At 42.8% G+C, this 24342-nt stretch overlaps 1 protein-coding gene across 3 annotated transcripts in view; it reads right to left on the reverse strand.

Annotated features, from left to right (window-relative positions):
* ACBD6 (acyl-CoA binding domain containing 6) overlaps positions 1-24342 on the reverse strand; it is an 88057-nt gene that overhangs the window by 25407 nt on the left and 38308 nt on the right. For 2 of the 3 annotated variants that reach the window (XR_015259284.1, XM_086754106.1), the window contains exons 5-6: positions 23013-23118; positions 16556-16645 (exon numbers count right to left, since the gene is read on the reverse strand). Coding sequence is in view for 2 of the 3 variants with exons in the window: in XM_086754106.1 (XP_086610232.1) it covers positions 16556-16645; positions 23013-23118 (196 nt within the window). In the remaining variant the exon portion in view is untranslated. The remainder of the gene's footprint in view (positions 1-16555; positions 16646-23012; positions 23119-24342) is intronic. The other variant, XM_086754107.1, reaches the window with a different exon arrangement.

Consider the following 24342-nt stretch of genomic DNA (forward strand, 5'->3'; position numbering starts at 1 on the left):
ACAGACAGAGGAGAAATGGAGGTGAAATCAGGTTGAGTATTTTAAAAAGAGAAGAAGCAAAAAAGTATCTTGCCAGAATGGAAGACAACAGGAAAAACCACACCTGGCCAAGATGCCACAGCACTGGAGGTATGTCCTGGTATTGCATCTCAAGTGTAACTCCTCAGGGTTAGAGTATGATGTAAAGTTGGTGGCAGCAGCAATAACTAGAACTCACATTTTCAAGAGAATTTATTTAGCAAAAAAAAAAATGGCAAAAACCTCCTTTTTTTTTTCCCCCACCTTGTTACTTCTGTAGAGCTGCAGCAATCTCTCCTGCCCAACACACTGAAAGCAAACACGATAAAGGAACCACTCATCTGCTTGTATTTGGGAAATGAGGAGTGGTGCTAAAAGTGCACCAGACACCCCCAACGTAATCTTACATGCATTTTCTGGTCTCTTGGACCACCTCTACTAGCTACAACTCCAGATTCACAGGATATACAGTTGACGCACTGAAGTGTAGCACCAGCTACAAACTATGTGTCTTAAAGACAAAATGATGATTGAAAAGCACCGAGTTGGATGTTCATACGCTATTCGATGATGCAGGAGATGCTACTGTAGGAGCTAACAAGCAGTCACGTCAAATGAGATGGGTTGTGGTTGGCAAATCTAGACAGACAATTCCCCAGTTAGGGAATATTGCTCAGATATTCTCAGTTTAGAAACAGCAAGCTCCGATGTTGAAGTGAAAGAGGACATCCTGGAGACCAGTGCTGTGCCAGATGTTTTCAGTAGCTGGGCACAGGGTTGAAAGCATCATCACTTAGTGCCACTGTCTGCTTAAATCAGAAACAATTTTGCAGACGGATGACTGTTTTTAAACCACCCTATCCCAAGAGGAAATATTTTCTGCACTGGGTACAGCTGCGATACATTTCTATGCAAATGAAGCAATTTTATCTTTTTCTCTATGAAAAGTCTCCCATTTCTTCTCCATCGCTGAATTTATCTCCCAATGGACTTGACAAAACACAACACTTGCAGGGGTTTTTTAACTGATGGCAGAAAGGGATGCATTTAGCCCTACGATAAATGTCAATAAAAGTCCCATTGACTTAAGGAGGGAATTCACATGTTTATTCTTCATCAGAAGTCCTCAGTAATGACACCTTACTATCCTTTAAAATCCTCAGTACAACTACTTCTGCCTTGACCCTCTCTGTCACCGCTGTCTGGCATTGCTTGGGGAAGCCACGAGCCAAGAGTACCATTTTTCTGCTGATCTCTGTTTTGTTCTCTTACTTCCATTCACTCAACCTTTCAATTTGTGCTACCTGTTGCCCTGCATCTCATGCCAAGATGGAATGGGATGGTCTTTGCTCTTGCTTGATTCCTTGACTGGCATTTCTGCTAGCTGCAACGGACAAAATAAGCTAGAAGAGCTGAGTGCAAAATTAAATCTGCCATTATCTGTGTGCCAGGTCTGCCTTGCTGGTGTGCAGAAAGACACTGCAGTCGCATTCACAGCTCACAGGCATCTGGGGAGAGAACTGGACAGAGCCGTGAAAACTTGGGGTTTTAGTAAATGTTTTAAAAGCTCGAAAAGATTTTCTTTTCTACCCGAGTTGGGCTTTCCTTTCCCCCAGGCAGAAAAACACAATTTCTTTACAATTTTGTAGTTATTCTTAGGTAAATTTAGAAAGCTGTTTCATATTATATTTTACATGTGCACAAGAGGAACACTTGAACTGATAGGCATAAAAGAAAAAAAAAAGATTATTTAAAACAGGTCTAAATAAGTGCTTCCCATGGTATGCTCTAGTTTGCATCATCTTCAATTTTAGACCCTTACCGATACACATTTATAATCTGTCTTTACATTGTGGTTTATCCCAAGCGACTGGGCTCCCGTGACTTAGCCAGTTTTTTTTTTACCAGCTGATGAGTGCAAACCGACCACATCCACACTCAACTTTTCCATCTGAGAAGTAAAATTAATGATTTGAAGTCACCATAGCTCTGAGTTTTTCTGCTGCTGTGAAACAACCAGATCGAAACTGCCTTCACGGTTTAAATTAACCTCTTTTACTTTACAATTAGGACTGGAGGTGAGGGTGTACACGATCACTTCCCGTCATTCAAAAAACAAGCACTCGGTTATTAAGCTATGAAAAATTGATCACTTGCAATTGCTGAGCCATAACTTTACAAATATCTCCTGAGTTTGACCACTGGAATGTAAAGCGTAATACTCAATTTCGCACCACTTCAGAAGCCAAATTACCGTGTAATCTGTGAGCACTGCTTGAAAAGATCCTGACAATAGTGCCTGGAATGGGGCATCACAGAGAAGGTAACCAGGCAGCTTTTGCAGACCTGGCTTCTGACTCAGATTTCATCTGCACAATCTGAATGTCATGAAAACGTCAGTTAAAAAAAAAAAAAAAAGAAAAAAGTAAATTGACATTTCCTGCACACAGGTAACCCTGCCTCTAGCTGAGTCCAAACACATGTGAAGGTTTTCTATGTAGCACGTTCCAGACTATTGCTTTCTGAAATACTTCTCGTCTTCCTTCTGTGTTGGAGAAAGTCAACCAGTCAAAACTCCTTCCTCACTGTTTTGTTCATTAATCACTATCTCGCTTTGAGGGCCATGCCGCAAGGGAGACATTTCTCATCCAATCACCAAGCCAGGGAAGGAAAATGCCTATAGATAGAGCTGGTGCTTTTATCCTCTCTCCCAACATCTTACACGCACGCAAAGCCCATCACTAGCTGTGCTTGGCCTCTCTGTCAGCAGCAGGGACGCGTGGGGTTTCCTCTAGCGCGCAGCTGCCTGGCAGGCTGGCCTCAGCAGAGAAGCTGCCCGGAGGTACGTCCACCTCCAGCTGCTCGGCTCCATCTCTGTGCCACCCCTCTCCACAGCTCCCCTGCACAGCCACCGCTGCCCAGGGCGCCTGCATGCTGTGCACCGGACCTCTGGAACAGTCCCAGATAAGAATAACCTTTAATGTTATTCCCAGTCCTCTCCCTTGCTTCATAAAAACACTGCTGGATGTACAGTAACAGAAGGAAATACCACAAGGAAAAAAACCCCAAAAATAAAATAAATTTGCAAACCATTGTGTTAGAGCGTCTCATTTAGAGCAGCCACTTTTCATCTGTAGGGCAAGTAATTGCAGTACTATCGCAGCAGTAACACCATGCATCAGAGAAGGTGACGACATTTTTAGGGGTATTTATTGTAAGCATACTAAATTCAAGACTGTACCCCGCAAATTAATTTTCAAGGGTGACAGAAGTCAGCTGGCTAGAGCTGTTATTGCTAATAGCTAGAAAAGACCTACTTAATCACTTTGCATTTTTATTTGTGGAAGATAAAGAAACATTTCTTTCCCTAATAGTTTCATGCTTGTTTCATCTCATTTCATCCGGACTGCAAGATCTGTCTAATTTCATTTGATCAGTTTTCTAAGGGTCTTAGAACTACCATATTTTTACAATCTTGTTATATCCATGAGATAAAAAACGATTATTTGCCCCACCATTTCCCAGATGGGAAACCAAGACAGAAAGAAATCGAGTGACTTGTTCAAGGTCACGCCAGGATTCTGTAGCAAAACTGGAGAATTAGAAACCTGAACTCGATTCTGAAAATAGCCATAAAGGGAATTTCCTCACCGAATCAACAAGGATTCTACAGACCTGGGCATCTACTGGTTTTTAATAACATACATAACCGTGGATAACCCAGCTCTGAAGGGACAGATTCTGTTATTTCTCTCACCTGAAAAAAAAAAGTAAATTCTCCCTAATAAACAAAACTAGCCTACCCCCACTACCAGCTGGAGGGACCCTGAAGTATAGCAAAAGCACTTGAAAGTGTATCAATTGCTGGTTCCAAAAATTTCAAATAGCAGGTCTGCATCACAGATGTGTCTCTATGAAAAGGACAAAAATGGTACTATTCATATTTTAATTTCATTCTCCTAAACCTTAGCACAGCCATAACACAAGTTAAAGAGAAATATCCATCTCAAAGTTCTGTACACTCAGGACACGCGTTGCTCACAACATTTTACTGCTAAGTGGTGAATTGTCCAGCGTTGTGGCACGTCTGGATTTTATATGAGTGTGAAATAAATTACTCAAGCCCCCTCTCCTCCCAGTGATGGGAAAAAGACAGTTGCCAATGCAAGTTTGTTTGCAGCTATACGTGCTCAACATCCTTGGGAACTCTGCTTTGCTCCTGTCCAGGCTGAGCACGAGCGAGGCAGGAGCTCACAATCAACGCAGCAGAAACCTGGAGAGGGAAGGCACCGACTTAGAAAGAAAGAAGTTGAGGTTGTGCTGTGAATGAGGCATGAACGAAAGAAGTAAAGTAGCATATAGTAATAGTAGTATGTAGTAATAGCAAGAGTGTCTCTGTCTCTCCTGAATGGCTGCTTTGTTCACTACATTCTGTCCATATGAAGCAAAAGTCCTGCAGGTGAAAGCAAGAGGTGTTTTCCAGAGACACAAAAAGGTGTGAGGGTACAGCAACCATTTATACACACAGAAATATCAACTGTTGCTCATTAAGTTAAAACCTGAAAGCTGACCAGACAAAGCATTTGACCTAGACCTCTAAACCTGAACAATGGAGCCAAAAAGATCTAAACATTTCTGGCAAGTCAGACATGAACAGATGCTTTAGACTTATGCAGTGTTAATGAGGGGAGCAGGTATGTCAAACTAAGTCACTGGCTGCATCCAAGCTGCGGTTTCCATCTCTCTTCCAAGCTGTGTTGAAGCACATTGGCAGAACAACATCCATCAGGGATGTATCAAATGCTGACCACAGCAGTATTTGTCCTCTGCAAAGAGGATACGAACAGAACAGTCAAATCTGCATAAGCATTGCATTAGTAACAGACTGGGTGAAGATAGCATTTTAATATTGAACTCCAGTTGAAGTACCTACTTATTCAAAAGTTTGGAGAATCTTTTTCAGTTGCGAGTATTGACAAATACTTCAGTACCTACTCCTAGGCAAGGCTGGGTGTGCAACGCAATGGCACAGGTCTCAGGTTAGGACCTCATGCTTCTTCCCCTGCCCTAGGAGTTAGGGGATCAGTGTCGTAGTCAACACCTGAAGTCATACTATGCTTGGGTAAGGGCTTGGGAAACCAGCCATCACTAGCACATACAAACCCCTATGCACAGAGGGAACACTTTGGAGGTCAGAGCAGAGACCCGACTGCTTTTCTGAAGAACAGACAAGACCACATCTGCCTCTGCTGGTTTCTCTAACGCTACAAATCTACCTCAATGATTATTTACACTTCCCTCCCAACCTTCCTCTCTCCTCTTATGTAAACATACTATAAATATGGACTTGGCATAAAGCCCATCAATCTACTGCTCAGCTTCCCCCAGTCCTAAAGGTCTTTCTCTGGACAAGCTGTGATTTAGCTCCAAGTTCCTGTAAGCCCAAGCAACTTCTTCCAACCTCCATCAGCACTAATGTGACACATGCCCTTGTGCTACTTATGAGAGACCTGTACCTTGAGAAACCAAATCCAGCATGACTCACATGGACTTCTTTATGGGCGTCCTTCTCCTGTGGCTCCCATGAGCCCTTTATGGGTTCTTTGGGGTTTTGGAGGGAACACTGACAAAAGTCACCCTACACTGTACATGCCATAGGACTTTGCTCCGAACAAGACCAGGACCTCTGGCCAGTGTCAGATAATCTGTCACTATAAACTACTTGTATCCAAGCCAGATATTTATTGCTATTGATCTGCCTGGTCCCAGTGAAAGACTTTTGTTCTCCCAACCCGGGACTTTGACCTCAATTAAGTTATGAATTTCAATCCGATAGACTGCTCCACTTACCCTGCTGCTCTCTCTGACTGGATTAATTAGAATTAGCTAGGCTGGGAGTCACCCTGAGCGCCTCATGGATCATGTTATTTTAATAATAAATAAAGAGACGGCAGCAGCATACAAGGAAGGATTTTGAAAGATTGTTCATCCAAGAGCATCATTCAGAACCTGCCAATACTAATTTCTCTGAGTTTGATTACCTCATTTACTTCTTTTTATTTCTATTCATTAATTGAGTTTTATCCCCCATTACTTCAGCTCCCCAAATGTGCCCTTCCTATAAAGGAACCAGACACACACTTTGCTGTTACAAAGTTTTATTACTGCAGCTCATCAAAAGTATAGTTAGCAGGAATGGAATAGTCATTAAGCATTTAATAATCTAATAGTGCCGAGAAAATATATATATATAATAGGGGAGGGGGAAAGGAAAGGAGAGGGACAAGGCAACCCTGTCCACTGCCACAAAGCGTGCGCTGCGGGCTCTTCATACAGATAATTGGCTGGTGGACAAAACCCAGTGTCTTCAAGAAGGTAACACTTGAGAAAATGCATATATCCATCAGGATGTTTTCTGACATCACAATAATGCCTTTAGAACAAGCCTAAAACGGGCTGAATACCAAAGAAATTTGATTGGCAAGGGGAAGTTTCTGAACTAGTGAGTCGGGGCCTGATGGCTACATTATCCTTATTGCTTCTCTTTCCCTACAAAAGCAATTACACACTTGAAGATGTCGGCTTGCCCAGGACTGTACTGAAATGAATTGTCTCGGCCAGCCATGTCACAGCCATATTAGGGAGTTATTGACCCATAAATGAACACTTATTTGTCACGCTCATTTTAATGTTTAATTGGCTGGAACCAGAGAGACGGATTTACATGATGGAAGTTTACCAATTCTTCCATCGCTAGTACCCAGCTTACAGACAGTCAACTCCTAACCCAAGAACAAATGCGGCAGACAACTTCAACGCACCTTCCACCTTCACGTAAGTTCAGGTCTTCATTTTATAAGAAATCCCTCTCAGGACAAGGTGATTTATGCCAGTCAAGCTGAGCCTTGTCGTAAAAGGACAGAAGACCCATTTCAACACAGGATGCCTAAGTGGAGACAGCCAATTGGTCTTCTAGATAAACTAGAGGGTTACTCCCAGATAGGATTTACTTGTTTTGCTGCCAAAGGCAGCAACTGAGCAGTCTCTCTGTGAGAGGCAGAGGGAGGGTGGCACCAGCCTTTTTTTCCCTATGCAGGCAAGCACTGCCGAGACCTCTGCTACCCCTCACCAGGGGAGATTCCTGTTCACGTGGCTTTTCAAAAGCCTTTTGATACATCCTCTCACTGAAGGCTATTAAATTATGCTGTCACAGAGCAAGAGGGAAGGTCTTTGCACTGCCTGATAACTGACTACAAAAGTAAAGATTGAACAGGAATAAATGCCCAGTTCACACAATTGCTGGTGATCACTGGAGTCTCCGAGGGATCTGTGCAAGGGCTTGGCTTGTTCTACTCACACAAATGAATAGGGGAAGCAGGCTAAGAATCAAGCATCCAAGTCTCTTAAACCAAAAGCTGACTTACAGTCAGCTACAAAAGGATCTCAGAGTGGCAGGGTGAAAAAACTGCAGATGAAATTCAGCGCTAATAAACACCAAGTAATGCACATGTGGAGAAACAATCTTTAGTCTAAATCCACAGTGATGAGCTCCGAAGTAGCTATTACCTCTGCGGAAACAGATCATGAGTTATTATAGACAGCTCTATTATAGCACCAGCTCAGTATTCAATTGTAGTTAACAAAAGGCAAACAACAAGGCAGCATTTGGGGAAAAAAAAAAAAAGGAAATAAGAAAACATCATTATATTGCTTTATTAAACCTCACACTGCATTTACAGCTTGGGCACAGCGAGAAGTGCTACTCACTACATCTGAAAGGAAATAAGGAAAAACTGAAATGATTCAAAAAATGACAAGGAGCAAAGTTACCGAGCAGCTTCCAAATGGGGTAGGATTAAATAGATTAAACTCCTCAGTCTGAAAAAGAAGTGATCAAGAGGAATCAAGGAAGCCAATAAAGTCAGAAGCAGGACAGAGAAGGTAACTAGGGGAACAATTACTGTTTCTCATTACACAAGAACGATGGGCTCTCACATGAAATGATTGTAGAAAGTGCAAAGCAAATGCACAGTTAAACTACAGAACTCCCACTGGCATAAAAGGCTGGGAATACAAAGAGGGATGAGATAAATTTATCAAAGACAAATCCAGGAGTGCAAAGGTAATACCAATGGTTCAGGAAGCCTCCAAGCCACAGGCTCTGGGAAAATATATGAAATTATCACTGTATGCTGACCCTACTCTGCCCCCTAAGCATTCACTCTTCCCTGCTGCTGGAGGCATGATATTGAGCTAGAAAGACTCCTGCACTGACAGCTTTCTCAGGGATGCAGAAGTAAGATGTACAAGTTGAGAGACAGAAACCTCCTAAATTAGCTTTGCCATTTTGAGCGCTGTTTTGCCACTTACAATCCATGGAGCCAAGAAACAGCTATAATCATCAAAAATCTTATCTAAAATCTAAACAAAATAAAGAGTTATTCCCCAGACATCTAAAGACTTAGAACAATCTTATTTAGGAAAACTAACAAAAATACTTTGCACCAAAGACTGTAAGTTCAAGATGCTCCAATGATGCTCTTGGAACTGGCTTTTTGTTGGTTTGTGGGGGTTTGCTTTGTTTTGTTTTTTAAAGCAAACTGGAAGAGACAACTGGTGACAACAGCCAAATACAAAATTCCATTTGGAACGTAAGACCAGACTTTCTTATATTGAAAAGTCCTTAGGGAGAAGGCGAGTGGCAGAATTTAACTCCTTCAAAACAGGGAAAGCTTTTTCAAGAGGCTGAATGCAAAAAAAAAAAAGATGTTCTATGAACCATGTCTCCTGAGCAAAGAGTAGCTGATTGCTTGGCAAAGGTTGTGCCTCTGGCAAGGAGAGGTGCCAAGGCTATAGGAAATGAAGGAAGGCTAGAGACCATTCCTGCGGTGATTAGAGACCATTCCTATGGTGATACGTTCACCTGAAAAACCAGCTCGGCTGCCAGTGGTATCCTGTTTGCGCAGTTAACCAAACACCTTAATGAGGGGCTAAAGCATGTCCAACAATGACTTCACAAATTACAGGTGTTTTACCACATGCTTATTTCAAAGATGACCCCGAGACCAAGAGACAAAGGGGCACGGGACCATCCCACGTCCTCGCAGGGGGGCATTCAAGGCAAGGCAAGGCTGTTTCCAGACATGTGAAGACAGTAGGGAGTCAGAGACCAGAACACACGGCAGCACCACGGTGCCAACTGCACCCACCTCAAAGCCAACTGCTGCCGGCCTCTGTCTGCTGTCAGCACTGGCGGAGACCGCAGCCATTATATCACAAGATAGCTGGGCTGGTCAGGCATGGGAACAGGCACAAGGCTTCCTGACGCAGAGGGTGGTCACGCTCCCTGAGCTAAAATTATGAGCCTACTGCCAGACTGCATTCCTCCTGCACCAGCACTGGCCGCAAAAGTGCCTCCCTCTGCACAACACAGCCCTCAACACAGGGGATTGCCCACAAAACATGCAGTGTCACAGCAATCCACTAAAACACGCTGCTGTCCTGGGTCCCCAGCTTCAAATCCTGCATTTTGATTACCCTGAAAAGCAGCTTTTGAGGGTAAAGCAGCAGAGACCACTGCTACTTTTATCAGGACCAGCTCTTGGATTTCACTTTTCAGACACTGGTTTTGCACACAGTGGTGGAAAGGACCGTGTGGACCCCGAAATCACTGCTGGAACAACACAGAAGACTGCAGTTGCTTTCGCAGCTGGTGAGCCTGCTTTGCAGGCAATGCTGCACGCGCGCTGCCTGAGCAAGGGTGCCAACTGCTTTGCTGCACCAGCGATGAAGCAATGATTCATATGTCTACAGGGAGAAGAAGAAACAAAGACTGTACATGGCAAACTGGAAGATGGGAAGAAACAATGCAAAAAAAAGCCCAGCCTGCACGGGCAGAAGAAACCATCTCATTGTCTGCACAACCTACAGTTTGTGTTGATGAGGCTTGAGGTGTCTCCAGAAGTGGAAGAGCAAACCAGGGATAAATCTCTCCATCTCCCAGCATATATTTAGAGCTGCAAATATTTTGCAAATGTTTCTGCTGAATGGGACTTTTCTCCCAGTAGGTAAAATCAGCATCTGCTGAGTGGTGACCATTTAACATTCAACCTGCTGCCAATCGACATTCCACAGAGAGACCCGCAGGAGAGACATGGAGCTGTGCCACTTCTAATAACTGTGTGACTGGCACCATGTCAATGCTTTAATGTAGAAAGCTACCCTCTGTCACTAAGCAGATCTCTGCTTTCTTTTGGCTAATGGCTTTCACACCCCTTGGCAACAATGTCAAGACTGAAGAGGTACGAGCCTGCGGAGTCTTCTGAGATCTGCTTGGCAAAGCTGACTACAGAAATACTGAGACACGGATTGGCAGGGGTATAAGGAAAGAAAGAAACTATTGTGGTTAATAATTCTGCTCTCATTACTTTACTTTTCATATTTGTTTAGTGTCTTCTTCATCCGTCTGCCACTGTACCTTCTCACCACAGCAACGCGCAGTTCGGCAGGACCTGCGAGATCCTTTGCTTGCTGTGAGCGTAACTACGCCAAACCCTCTGCAGCAACCATCAGATCCAGGATAGGGTCCTTCCTGGCTTTATGAGCCAGGCTTTCAGTATATTTAGGGGGAAATTTATACTAGGGACATTAAGTGTGAGGGCACAAAGCTCAGACATTTTCCTTTTTAATCTCGGCCAGGTTTAGAGAATGGTGTAACAGCAGAGTGCTTTGGCAGCTGGCATCCCACCGGCCAGTGTGCTTGCGGCAAAGGTGGTGGGCTGCACGGACACGCACACATATTCACCGGGGAGCGGAAAAGCTGTGTAGATACATCCTGTGGCCTCTGGTCCTCGGTCAGAACAGTCAAGATGCCGGCACCGATTTCCTCAACATCTCCCTACAGGTACAGAAAAATGAGGGGATGGTCCGTATTTGGTGTGGGAGGCAGGGAAGGGATGCATGTTTGCTGAGACCAGCTTCATTTTTAAATGTCTACACAACGCCTCCAACACGAGGCCCGTGCAGAGACTGAAGCAGTTTGATTGCTGCGGTGAAATCCAAATGAACAAGACTGAAAAGGAAAAAACAGGCAGCGACAGGTAGGGAAGTGGGCATGACTTTTCCTTGCTTCTTTTTATCCTACACAGACACAATCCTTTTAGAGTCAGGCAGGAAAACAGAAAAACCATACAAATAAAACAAAGCCAACAGACCACCAATCTTAGCAATCTTTGACACAGCCATAATTTCTACTTCATTTTTAGCTAATGGTGGAAATTAGTCTTTGGATAGTTGATAAAAATCAACCTGTCTCTGCTGGGTTAGTACCACGATCTGTGGCCCAGCAGCTACTTCTAGTACAATTGATTTTCCTTTTTGGCAACCAATAGGCCAGTCAATAATAATGTTGTTTGAGAAGGATTGAGTCATGAGGGAGATGAACCCTCCCTGCCATTTATTATGTTTGTATTGTCTCCATTTGAAAAGATTTTTTTCTTTTTTTTTCCAATGAGGACGTGAGTGAAGGTATTACAAGGGGATGGCTACTCCACGTCCCGTCTCCAGAAGCCCTGTGACTCACAAGCGTGTTAGCATGCAGAGAGAGAGCAGGGAAGCAGCTGTCTGCTGGAAATGCATGGTAGGGGACTGGGAAAACAGACAAGGTGGGCTGGCAACCACATTCATCCTGCTACTCTAGATGTCTTTTAGGGAAGAAAAAAAAAATTCCAGGTAACTAAAAATCACATGCTACCAAGCATGACCTCAGACAGCTGTGCAGCCTTGGGTCAACCAGATAGAGATACAACATTGGCACCAAAGAGCAACCAACTCTCTCTGCAAACAGCACAGGCACTAGACGCTTCTCCACTGAAATTACTGCTGTAAATGAATGAATAAAATAAAATGCACACATACTAGCAACAGATTTTCCAACCTGATGATTTTCAGCTTTTGTTCTCAAACCCCTGGGGGTTCACGGATGGACAGTGAGAACTTGTTGACAAGTGGTTTGAGGTCTCCGTACAGTGATCTCAACCTTTACTAGGATAGTGAAAGGTCAGCAAATAAAAACTGAAGATCAGTTATAACTTTTTTCATCCTTCCAGTCATAATTATAGTACAACTACAGCATACACAAATGATTACTATAAGATTGATAAGCCGATTAACAGACCTGCACAATAATATAGTTTAAAATAATAAAATAATATTTAGATACAATTTTAACTCAGCTGCTCTACAACATAGATATGTACACAGCCCTTAATTGTTCTGTGCGTCAAGTGATACAGTTCCACTTATAACTAACAAAGTTTATTTTAAGGCTTGCTCACACGACCATATAGGCTTGAAAAGCTTTTTCAGAGGAGGCTCATCTGTGGCAACCACTCCAGGATAGTTCCCCATGCATTCCAAAGGGCACACACTGAATACACACATTATTCTGGAGTGAAAAATACCCACAAATGGAACAAAGTGCAGCCACACCAAGTCCAGGAGAGGCGTCTGTGGTCTACTGTTTTGATGTTATAGATATGAGCTGCTATTTGTCCTTCTCTCTCTCATGGGACAATCACCATCCCATGGTGCCCTTCATCTTTCTCACAACAGCACTACTAATTTGTGTACCCGCAATGCTCTCTGCATAGGATGAGCAACCACATGGGGCCTTTGCACCAGAGCACAGAATCTTCCTTTTCAAGCCACCTTACTTGTCTTGCTCTTGGCAAGAGGACTTAGACTCTGCCCCAAGAGCATTCTTCCACCTGATAGCAATGAAGCAGTATGTTGTGCCTCAGTTTCTCCCTAAATACACCAAAGGAGCTCCTCTGAGAGGTGGCTGAGCAGCACCACGTATCCAGGAGCGGAGTTCTGCTGTCTCCTCCCCACTGGCACTGCACCACCAGATACAACCGAGGACAAATAAAGTCTCCGACCAGGCCAGCTCCCTGCTCCTGGCAAGGGAACACCGAGGATGCCGTGACACAGCCGCAGGGGAGTGTGAAGCCGGGGTGCAATTCTGCATGGCTTGCATTCAGTGCCTCCCCTGGCCCCAGAAAGCCTCCCTTCCAAGGCCAGAAAACATTGCAAGGAAAAACTCTCCTCGTAGGGGAAAAAGCTTCTCCTTTGTTTCTCATCCTCTACAAGGAAAACTTATTCATGTCTTCATACGTTTTAAAGCTAGAAATGGATATTATAATCATGTTACTGAGCTCCTTCATAACTCTTATGTTATGAATATACTCCCTTTCACTTCATCACTCAATTAGAAGCCTACATTTTAGGCAAACAGGTCCAGTGGAAGGAGGCTGTTCTCAGACTAAGCCCCAAGCTCTGTGTATTTCCAGCAGAGCTCCAAAATACCACACCACCACCCACTTTGAAATGGCCTCTGGCTCTGAAGATTTAGGTAAATCCATTACACAAATGCCCCTTTTCAACACAGTGAGAAGCCTGTTGCCTTTCTGCATCCCCTTGCCCATGGCAATCGCTTACCACCTCTTTTCAAATCTGCTATTAGAACTAATTATAAACAATCAGAGAACTCAATGGCTGCAGCTTTTCAGTGACATTAGAGAACCACCCTTTGGAAACTGCAGTACCACTGTTTAAAACAAAAAGCACAGGCGCTGGACCACTGCAGTCCAGGAGTGTGCGGTCATTCCTGGAATTAAAGTGGTTTCCAGCATGCTCCAGGAATGAGGAGAGCCAAGCCACCTCTCCTCCTGCTCCCAAGCTGTCTGTTCATCAACAAAGAGCAATAAGTTGACTCTTGCAGAACCTCTTGATCCAGAGACTGCAAGAACTTTGACAACAGATAGGACGAAGACAACTAAAATAAGGCAGCAAAAAGTGAGTAAGGCACATCTACAGGTACAGTGAGCTGGTACGACTTGCTTCAGGTCACCTAGCAGAGCACCACTGTCACCGTCTGCTTAGGGCAGCTGAATCCTTTAGCACACTCCAAGAGAGCCAAGATGGAAAAGCATTTATTAAAAAGGTAATGGAAGAGAGCATAAATCTGTCGTGCTCTTTGACTAACTTTTCAGAAGCATACTAAAACAGGCAATTGAAAAAAAAAAAAAAAAGATCTATAACATTTCTCTCCTTCACTACCTGCTCATAACCCTCATAACCCCTAATTTGTCCTTTATCCCTTACGCTGCCTGCATGCAAGTATGGCTGCAAAACTGAACAAGACAGAAGACCACCTGAAGACCTGAGCAGTGGGTGGAAATGGCAGAGGCTGCTTGCATGCCGGGCTCTGGCAAAGATGCTGCCTGCAGCTTGGGAAGAGAACTTCAGCACATCGCTCTGAAATAACAGCGCCACTGATTCAAGTCACCAGAGATTCCCTTACACTTAACCCACCATTCTTTATAGCCTACACATTAACTGATAGAGCATTTGGTAATGTTTAATAGCAGGCGCTGCGGTGTTTGTGGCCTGATAGGAAGCCAGAGTTTTCCCCTCTCCCTTTTTCCTCTGGTTACTCTTAAAATTCCTTCTGCTCTTGCTTTGGATGTGAATTCTTATAGGGTAAAGGTCAAAATAAAAAAAAAAAAGAGAGAAATAAACATTAGGTCACATTAGGTCACAAAGTCTTGAAATGTTATTGCAATTTATGTATGACTGAGAATAAAAATGTGTCTGCCTTCTCTGGGAACACACCTATGTGTGAACAGAGACCTTTATAAAAAATTCTCCTTCATTACCTTGGTGGAGAAAAATAATAATCAAAGATTGATTTTCTTTTTATGGCTATTATTAACCTTTTGTTACTGGCCAAAAATAATCTGGTTAGAAAATGTGCAATACATCAAAAAGAAAAAAGGAGAAGAAGAATTTATCAGAAAATTAATGTTCAGGGAAAAAAATAAGATGACTCTCCCTTCAGCCTTTTCTTCTAAGAGTCAGACTTTATCTCCAAAGAAATGAGACAAGCATAAAAGGGAAGTGACTTTTCAGACTGCTGCAGTGGTACAGCATCCCAGACAGAACCATCTCCCAGGCTGCCAGGCCAAAGGGGACTGGCATGTGTCTGATCTTACTCTTCCCTGATTTCAAGGAAAAGCTCTTCCTTGAAAGATATGTGTTGTATCCAAACTTGGATACGTGTGGTATCCAATAAGTCACTCACCAGCTCTGACTGAAAGGTGACAGTCTAGTCTGACAGTGGGGCATGCAAAGACCCTCATTTGTACTGGCTCCACTGCCCCTTTCTATGTCTTCTACATAAGGAAAAACTCCTATAAAATCCATTACAACTGAAATCCCTGAGGTTTAAGCATGAAGATACATATCTCACTAGCTACTGTGGAGCCACGCTTCCTCATACCCAAAACACATGCAATTCTGCCCAGGCAAGGGCAAGAAAGACTTTTTTACCTCAATTTCATGTGTGTGTAAATACCAACACAGCTATTTGTAGCCTGTGAACACTACAGGTCTGCTGACAAGCCTTCAGATTGCAACTGTGCTTAAGATCCACCTCTTACAAATTCCTGAAGCATTTTTCACAAGGCTGCTTAAGATCTCACCGCTAAGAACTAGCAAATTTGTCAGCAGAAGTGTATCTATGTATCTGTATGTCCAGACTGGGCAGGAGAGCAGAGCCAGTAAGTGCCACGCTGGTAAAGAGTAGTCAATCATAATTTGACAGAAATATGTTGGACAATTATTTCCGAACATGATCGCATTTACACAGGTCAGCCCTTAATTACAACAAGCTGACAAAACTAGGAGCACAGGCAGACTCAGGCTGGCTGGAATGAACCACTTGTAAAGCGGTTGCTGAACCAGCACAGTTCACAGCCTGGTCACTTAACATACCCTAAAACTGCTGGTAGTTAAGCTCAGACACATGGGCTGCAAACTGCAGGGGCTAAAGAGCTGGTTTACGTTCAATTAAGTCAGACTGTGCTAGAAATGGTGACCCCCAAAGGAGTGAGGCAGGTATGTGGGGATGGAGATGGCATAAGCTGTTTGACTTTGCCCTCAGTCAGCACTGAGATTCTACTGCAGCTGTCACGTGCCCACCACGCTGTAACCCGAAGCATCACCTAGCCCTGTGGTGTGCTCTGCCAAAAACATGCATTTACTGGATGCTTTTCTGCTAGGCAAAGTGGGATTCTCTTTCTGTTATTCCACAAAGTTCTGCTGAGAGCATAGTGTTACAAAAAATACCCTGGCGAATGCACTTTATGTAGGAAGCTAACAAACACCTCGTATGCAGGAAATCCCTTTTGCCATCACTACCACAAGTCACATTGAAAGCCACAGCCAGGTAATCAAAAAACTTTACTGCAGGGAGAAGTTTCAGCAGGAACTCAAAAAAGGCCCCTTATGACTATGTATTTCATGCAACCAAATTCTGTTATTTTTCCCCAGTTACCTTTCTGAACGTTCTTCTCTGTGGTAAGTGCCCTGACAGAACTTGCTATGGAGTTTTGGAAGAATTCAGTTTCATGTAAAACATTTGGTCAGGAGCCTACGCAACACATCAATCAAATTCAACTTTTTCTTTCTTTCTTACCTGGATGTTAACATCAGCAGCGTGCTGTAACAGTACTGAAACCAGCTCCTCGTGTCCTCTGTCACACGCCCAGTGGAGCAGAGCCCGGCCCTGCAACATCCAGGAGAAAGTTAACAAAGCTAGCCAAAAAAAAAGCACAAAGAATCACAATCTTGTTATGAAGTACTGAGTACAGGTAACAAAATTAATAAAGACTTTTTAAAAAAACTACACTAATATTAGTAAGTAACATACTACTGCTCCTGATTTGGACTTACAGAATAATGCTAGAAATGTTAAAAGTGTCACACAGTAAAATTTTTCTTTCTACAAGTCTCTGAGCACCTGAAGTCTCTCTGCACGTCTCTGCCACCATGGGAGGGGATGCAACGGACGTTCAAATCTTCCCGTCTGTCGAGGACATGGGAAGCGGTGTAGGAGCCCTCTGAGGGCTGACACGCACGTCTGGAAACCCAGCTGGTTTCAGAACGGGCTACGGATGCACTGAAGTGAAGCCAGGCTTTGGGGGTTGGGTTCACCAATGCTGCTCTGATTCTGGGCTAGAACAGCCAAGCCTGTGACAGGTAATGCCTGTTTTTTCCACGGGACATCACAGCAGAGCTGTGATACACTTTCACACACTCTAACAGCCCTGCACTAAGGTTGGACTGCTTATCCGCTTATAATGCAAAAATGCATTCAAAGCTGTTACAGAGCATTTCGACAGGCAGCTGTAAGACATCTTCCATGAACTACACAAGATTTTATATGTTGGCAACTCCACAGAGAAAGGTAGCTCAAAGTAGTTTGAGATAGAAGGTTTTCTTCTTTGTTTACTATGTACATTTAGCAAATTAGACTTCCCGTCAGTATCGGTCTCCCCTGATTTAGGAGGGCAAGTGGCACACTTGCAGGGGATTCCTTGGAAATCACCCTGCAGAAAACCAAGACATCATCCCCCAAGCTGTGACACCGTCAGACCGACCTGAGTTTTCCAGTATGCTACAGAAAACAGTCACAGACCTCACAGATGAAATCAGTTAAATTAGCCCATGCCTGGTTATAAATCTCTCAACAGAGCAGTGGGGAACAAGGTGAGCAACTCATTTATCTGCTAATGGGGACTGTGAGCCAAATTTCCTGACCGTGGTGCCAAAACAGCAGGAGGGGCAGAAGACACCTGCGAGCAAAGCTCACGCTGATTCTGCTGGATATTCTTGGAGTGGGCAGCAGAGGTAGAACATGATTTTGAGTAAGGAAATGCGATCTCAGATATAAGGCATTAAGTGTTTTAACACACTTTTTGACCCAGCGAGTAATTAATTTTTGTAACACATAATTTTAATGTTACACTAATTAACCCTGAATTAGAATGAATTTTCTAACAATTACTTTCAATGGAAGCACTGATGACATCCATGGTCCATTTAATGATTAATGTTCTTGCACCTAAAACCATTATCAAAGTCTAGAAGTGGGGAGAGTACAATTTAAAACAATTGGTAAACATGGAAAGATCTTTAACTCATTTTTATTATATTCAACTTATCTCTGCACTGGTTATTACTTAAGAATTAGCGTTTCAGTTGGACAAATCATATCAACTTTTTTTTGTGCCACAGATGTTTATTTCAAAAGAAAGTAGCACTATCTGCAATTACACAAGTGTAACTACTGTGCAATTACACGACAAAATAAAGGCACTTCTATCCCTTATATCAAAACTCACATTACAGAGTAGTGGCTATAACATGCTGGTTTGCATTTGTCTCTGGATAAGCAGCATCTCATTTTGTTGATGCTGAACTGGGCTGAGACCAATAAAGGAAAACCAACAGTTTGTGAGAGACAGGGCTGTCAGTTGTGTCAGCTCGGGGGTACTGCAGCACTGTGCAACTGGTCCCTTCCCATGAGGCTGGAAGGATGGTTCTGCGGCAAATGTTGCCTTTTGAACAAGACTGAAGCCTGATCATCTACAGTCATTAAAAATCTCCTTGTGCTATTTGCAGGAATATGGATTTCAAGTCTTGGGCCAATTCCACTTTGGGTAATTACACTCTGCTTACCTATATATTTTCTCTGCAATTCTAAATGGATACAATATTTTCCAATTAGTGCCTTAAATGGCTCTGCACTGTAATTGTGCACTATTAAAAAGCTGACACGTTCCACCCAAGAAATGTCTGCATCCTTGCAGCACACTATGCCCTAAACACAGGGTATAAGGGACTTTGGAGACCTCTGCAAGAGCACACCATTTGATGTGGAAGTAAAAAATACCTACAGAAGAATCTCAACCTACTTACTGTATTAAAAAAAAGTATTACTAAGAAACTTGTTTTTCAGACAAGATAATATTCACTAATGTTTGCATAGTATCAGGCAAATCAAAACCCTCGGGAGTTCTAGCTAATGCACTTCGGTAGGTACACAGCTATAAACTCCACTTGTTTCCCATGTCTTCCGTAAAATAAACCTTAGCAGTAAGACAAACTTAAACTGAACGTACAATCCAACTCTTCGTATAGCATGGATATCACCTATGCACGTTGAAAAATTCTTTAGTGCGCACACTTGCTGCTTTGTATCAGCATATAACATGGGTTTGTGTGCTTAAATAACATGGCAGTAATCTAAAGAGTTACAGACTGAGCTTTCCCAAAACCCTTCCCATATGACTATTTCATTAAGCAGCGACAGACTCAAAGCACTGCAGTAGTGAGGTCTTGACTAAATGCAATTAAACATCAAGGTGCTCCCTCCATGCGATTCAAACACACAGCAGTTGTTGCAGAAGTTACTTGAGAGGATGCATTTTCCCCTGCCTTTGAAGTATTTAATAAAAAAAAAAGCATAAAAATAGCCCCAGTGCACTAACCCTGCCTCTTAAATCTTCTGTGCTTTGCTTGGATAACTGCTGCCAGCTTGGCCAGCTTCTGCAGCAGTTTCTCAAGCCAACAGCACATCAATTTTGCTCAGCTCCAAGTCACAGGGTGTTCACAAACAAAGCACAGGACGGGGATTTGTCTCAGATATACCAAGTCTCAGCAGACAAATGGATGGGAATGATTTTCACATCAATTAGCCAGAGCGGAGAAAGAGGAAAACAAAGCCAAACGGAATGGATGTGCTACAACATGAAGCTCTACTTCTAGGCACGACGTTTGCAGCTGTACACCAATGAGAGCCACGCCAACTTGTGGCAAGTGCTTTATTACTGGTAATTAAGAAGAGATAAATATAGAACAGCTACATCCCCTGTGATAGCAAACATAGTGAATGGAAGGGCCACTGTTGCAATTACACAGGTAAAACTTCAGACTTGATTTGGAAGTCAGTCACTTTCAGAACTCTGAAACATTCGGGGAAGTTTTCCTAAAGGGAGCAAGCCTGTACATCCAGAAGTACGTGATCCTTCTTCACATCCTTTTTTTTCCCTATCGTTTCCTTGGCAAGCTGGTACCAATTTGGCACTTGCTGTCTCAAAAGCACAAGGATCGGGGACTAAGCGAGCATCATTTCAAATGCCTTTCATTAAAGTTTTGGCAAGGGCTTAAATACTGCACCCAGGTAACATGTTTGTTTACCGGGATTTCTCCAACAATTAAAAAAAAAATTCTGTATTTACAACCTCCACAGCCTTGGCACAAATTACAAAAGCAGCTCATCTATGCCTTTGAGCAGTTTCTGATTTGTTAAAAGTTGAAGAAATACTGTGCTCAGAAAGGCAGCACGCAATACACACTAGCAGGATGCGCCTGTGGCCACTTCACAGCCACAGTCCATTTCTTATTTCATTAGTCCTGCTGACATACGTAAGAGAAACGAGTTGTTTTAGTCTGTGCTACTTCTTCTAAGTGAACGCAAGCTATTCTGTTGAACTCCGGGCAATTTAGATACAGTAAATGGAAGCTTGTACATTATTACTGTCATTAGATTCTTTGTTTAATTCTAAATTGAGTTTATTCCATCCAAACTGTTAGCAGGTATGCTGGCTTGAATGCTGTACACGAAGATCTTTATTTTTTTTAATCTGGGGGAGGAGATCACTTATGTTTCGAAAGTTCCCAAGTGCATCTATCTAAATCCCAGAGACTTCTACTACCCTTTCTGAAATCCTTTTGCTTTGAGTAAGTTGGCTTGTTTACATTTTTACTCTTGACTTCTTTTCTCCTTTCGCTAGTTTGCACGAAACGAGAGGATACAGTTACGTACAGTAGTAACACATCACGTAGAAATAAAATCTAAACACCTTACAACCTCAGTCAAATCTTTATTGTACAAGGAAAGGCTGAGCCTAGTGTCTTTGCAGTTTAGTGTGAGACTATTTGGTGCTTCAGTAGATTTCGTTTCATAACAAGTTAACTCTTTGTATGTAACCCTGCTGCCATTTTAAACTTACATGTGTTTAAATCAAAGGACTGACAGCACGAGTTATGTTCAGAGGGCTAGGAGAGGCATCTTTTAGATATGGCAGGATGTGTTTATACAGTAACACTAAAATAGTTAATAAAAATGACAAGATTATGCTTGCATACACTTCACTCTACCAAAGGCTCGGTCTGGGTTATCTCTAGTCTAAAATAGGTTCTAAAACTTCAGTCAATCTGCACGGTATTGGAAAACAAGCTACCCTCCAGATGGTGAAGAACACATTTGGATACCGAACAAGACTGGTCAAGATTTCAGCTCCTTACACAACATGAAATAAATATTTGTTAGATTTTCTTTTTGGTATGCTAAGTATTTATTTTTTTTGACCAGTTAGAGTCAAGCCTAAGAAAGCCAGACACTTGCCAAAAAAAAGATTCTTACTTCCCTGTTTGAGCATTTGCTAGGATAAGCCAAAATCTCCAAAGCTGTGAGAATTTCATCTACGGGGGAATTTTGCACCAGTGGGAATCTTCCCATGAGCCCTTGACAGGTAGGGAGGGTTTTCAGCTCCTGTCTGTACTGAAGCAATTCCATACTCTGCAATAGTCATGTGCTAATAGCCAATAGTTCAGAAATAGGTTTTCTCTTACATCAGAGACTCGTGGATAATTCCCAAAGAGGATGTCATCTGGCAGTTTTCAGATCTGGCTGTAAACATCTGTGTTGTTTGAGCATAAAAATATTTCAGCCATCTTTCACCAAATATTTTGATTTAAAAAAAAACCCCAAAATTTCTTTGTCTAAAAACAAGCACATTTATTGCTTGAACACAAAGGAAGGTACGAGCTTCCAAACCCTGCTAACTACAAAAGAGCATCTTGCCAGTAGAAATGAAGTAATGCTAACATGATGTTATTACACACTTATTGCAAGCATGTGATCCCCAAAATGAGCTTTTATTAATGAAAGGACTCTAGCTGTGTTCTGTGGGACTGCCCTGGACATTTACTTCTGCAACCTGTGATAGGCAGAAGGAGGGATGGAGCTCAGTAATGGCGCTGTTGCAGCGACCGTGTGGCACATGACAGTTTCAGTTCATTGAATTTATGATGTGAAATTCCAACCCTGATCGTGAACGTCCTCCCTCCTCTCCTCTGAAAATTAATTCACATGAATTCCTGATTAATAATAAAAGGCTCTGCCATCAGCATTCAGAGCCCCAGCCGGGGCTGTCATGGCTCAGAGGTCAGAAATCTGCTTAGAGCTACAGGAGAACCCAACTGAATTTGTGGCGTCTCAGTCTATGAATGTGTAAGCACTTCATCTGTTCACCAAAACACAATGCGCTGGAAAGCAGCGGGCAAAGTAGCTGCACATACAATGGACCGTGAGCAGGGCTAGGTGGCAGTATGCAAGCATCGAAACCAAGGCGATACAGCTGGTACCGCTACATTTCCTGAAGGATGAACAGGAAACTGTCCACACCAGTTTTTTACTTTTACCAAGAAAAGGATCAAGCCAATTCATAATTTTAGACACTTATCTTTTTCTTGAGGTTTCTGGCAATGCCTGTATTATCTCCCTACAGGGAAATGGTGTTCTGAGTCTGATGAGCAGAGAAACACTGGATGATGTCAATTTCTGTGAGGCTGGAAAGGCAGTGTCTCCCATTTGCCCTCCACCTGGGAATGCTGAAAAGCTGACAGCATGTCAGAAATCCTACTTCACCCATGAACAGAGTTCATTGGTCAAAAAAAGCCATTTCCCTCACTTCCTACTTCTATTTGACCACACTTAGTGTACAAAGTGGGGAAAGGGGATTATCCAGAAGATCTTATTCTACAAGTGGCCAGTGGCATTGCTGAAAATAACACAGAAAGTAAGTTTCTGATATTCTAGAGCATCACAGTACATCTACACTACTAGAAATCCAGTGGAGAGCTATTTTCAAATAGATTATCCCTGTCTCAATGACCAAGTGTTTGTCCAACTGCTGTGGTACCTTGTTATAACAATTCTAACCAGGGAATTTTGAAAAAGAGTGGCGCTGAATTAATACACCAAATGGTTAAAAGATTGATGCTCTTTATCTGTTTCTCCATACCTCCTCATCTGTGACATTCACATCCACTTTTTTTGATCGAATGGCTTTGGTTACATAGTCAATGTTGTTTTCTCGGCAGTAATCAAAAATGTTCTTGTCCTCTTCCCTATTCAGGAAACAAAAGCAAAAGAAGCACCATGTTACTGCACAACACAAAGGCCGCAATGCACATCATATGCTCTAACTTTGCTACAGACATTTCAACAGTATCACTGGACTGAAACAGACGCCTAGTATTGCACATGCAGAATAAGATGTTTTTCTTCCCAAGAGACAGAAGATCCTGCTTCCTAGAAAACAAAGGCTGCTTTTAACAACATTATGTCAGGGCAAAAGTCAGCTTATTCCTGTGAACTGGCACTGGAAGTCTACAGTTAGCCAGCAAAAACCATCTTCAAGTCCCGGTATAAATCACTGCACTCCCACAGCAGATAAAAGGCTAAAGCTGCTCTTCTCCCTGCTATAGAAACTTGTAACAGCCACTCTGGGTCAGACCAAAGGCCCTTCCAATGCCATTCATCTCAGATAGTGGCCACTAACGGTGGCTTGGAGAAAAAAGCAGAAGAAACAGGACACATGCAAAGCAATCTCTCCCTGGTTAGATCCAGCTTCAGAAACTCAGTGGCTTAAGGATTTCTGTAGCTAGAGGCTGCATCCAGATGAGCATATTTATCAGTCTTTTCCAGGTCCTTTTTCCACTCTATTCTGTTCTTTAACCCATTCATTCTCTTGGCCTCTCTAAAGGACAAGCTCTACAACTTAGTATTCTGTGTGTGAAGGGGTCAACAGTGGGCAAGTACTTCACTTGGTGTGTTTAAAACAGGTGCCTGACATCATTGGGCACTCTTTGGTAAGTAATTGTTCAGGGATTTGTGAAATCTTCTTCATTTGTCTTGGAACCTGGTCACAGAGAAATAAAACCAACCAATCCCTATCTACCAGCCTGCAGGTGACCCCATTGCACTCCTTTTTTTTTGTATTGATGGTATGAAGACAAAGCTTGACCATGATCTCTGCTCAAGATGACAGCAAGATCAAGCTGTGGTGTCACAGGTGCTTGGATTCCACCTAGAGCTTCTCCTAGAGCTAAAAGCAATGCCCTGGCTTCAGACATGGTGAAACTTCTGTTCTTACCAGCCAACCAAACAGAACCTCTAATGAAGTTAAGGCATTTCACAGATTCTTAAAATGTTACGAAAGAGTTTTGTATGAGTGACTGGAACTACAGTGCTTCACGGCAGCTAAAAAAGCAAACACTGGGAACCTTTAGCAAAGGGACAGAGCAGAATGAAGACATTTTTATCTTGCTCTACAAATCTGCACTCATGTA

This window comes from Chlamydotis macqueenii, chromosome 8 (genome assembly GCF_036417535.1).
Source record: "Chlamydotis macqueenii isolate bChlMac1 chromosome 8, bChlMac1.mat, whole genome shotgun sequence".
NCBI lineage: Eukaryota > Metazoa > Chordata > Aves > Otidiformes > Otididae > Chlamydotis > Chlamydotis macqueenii.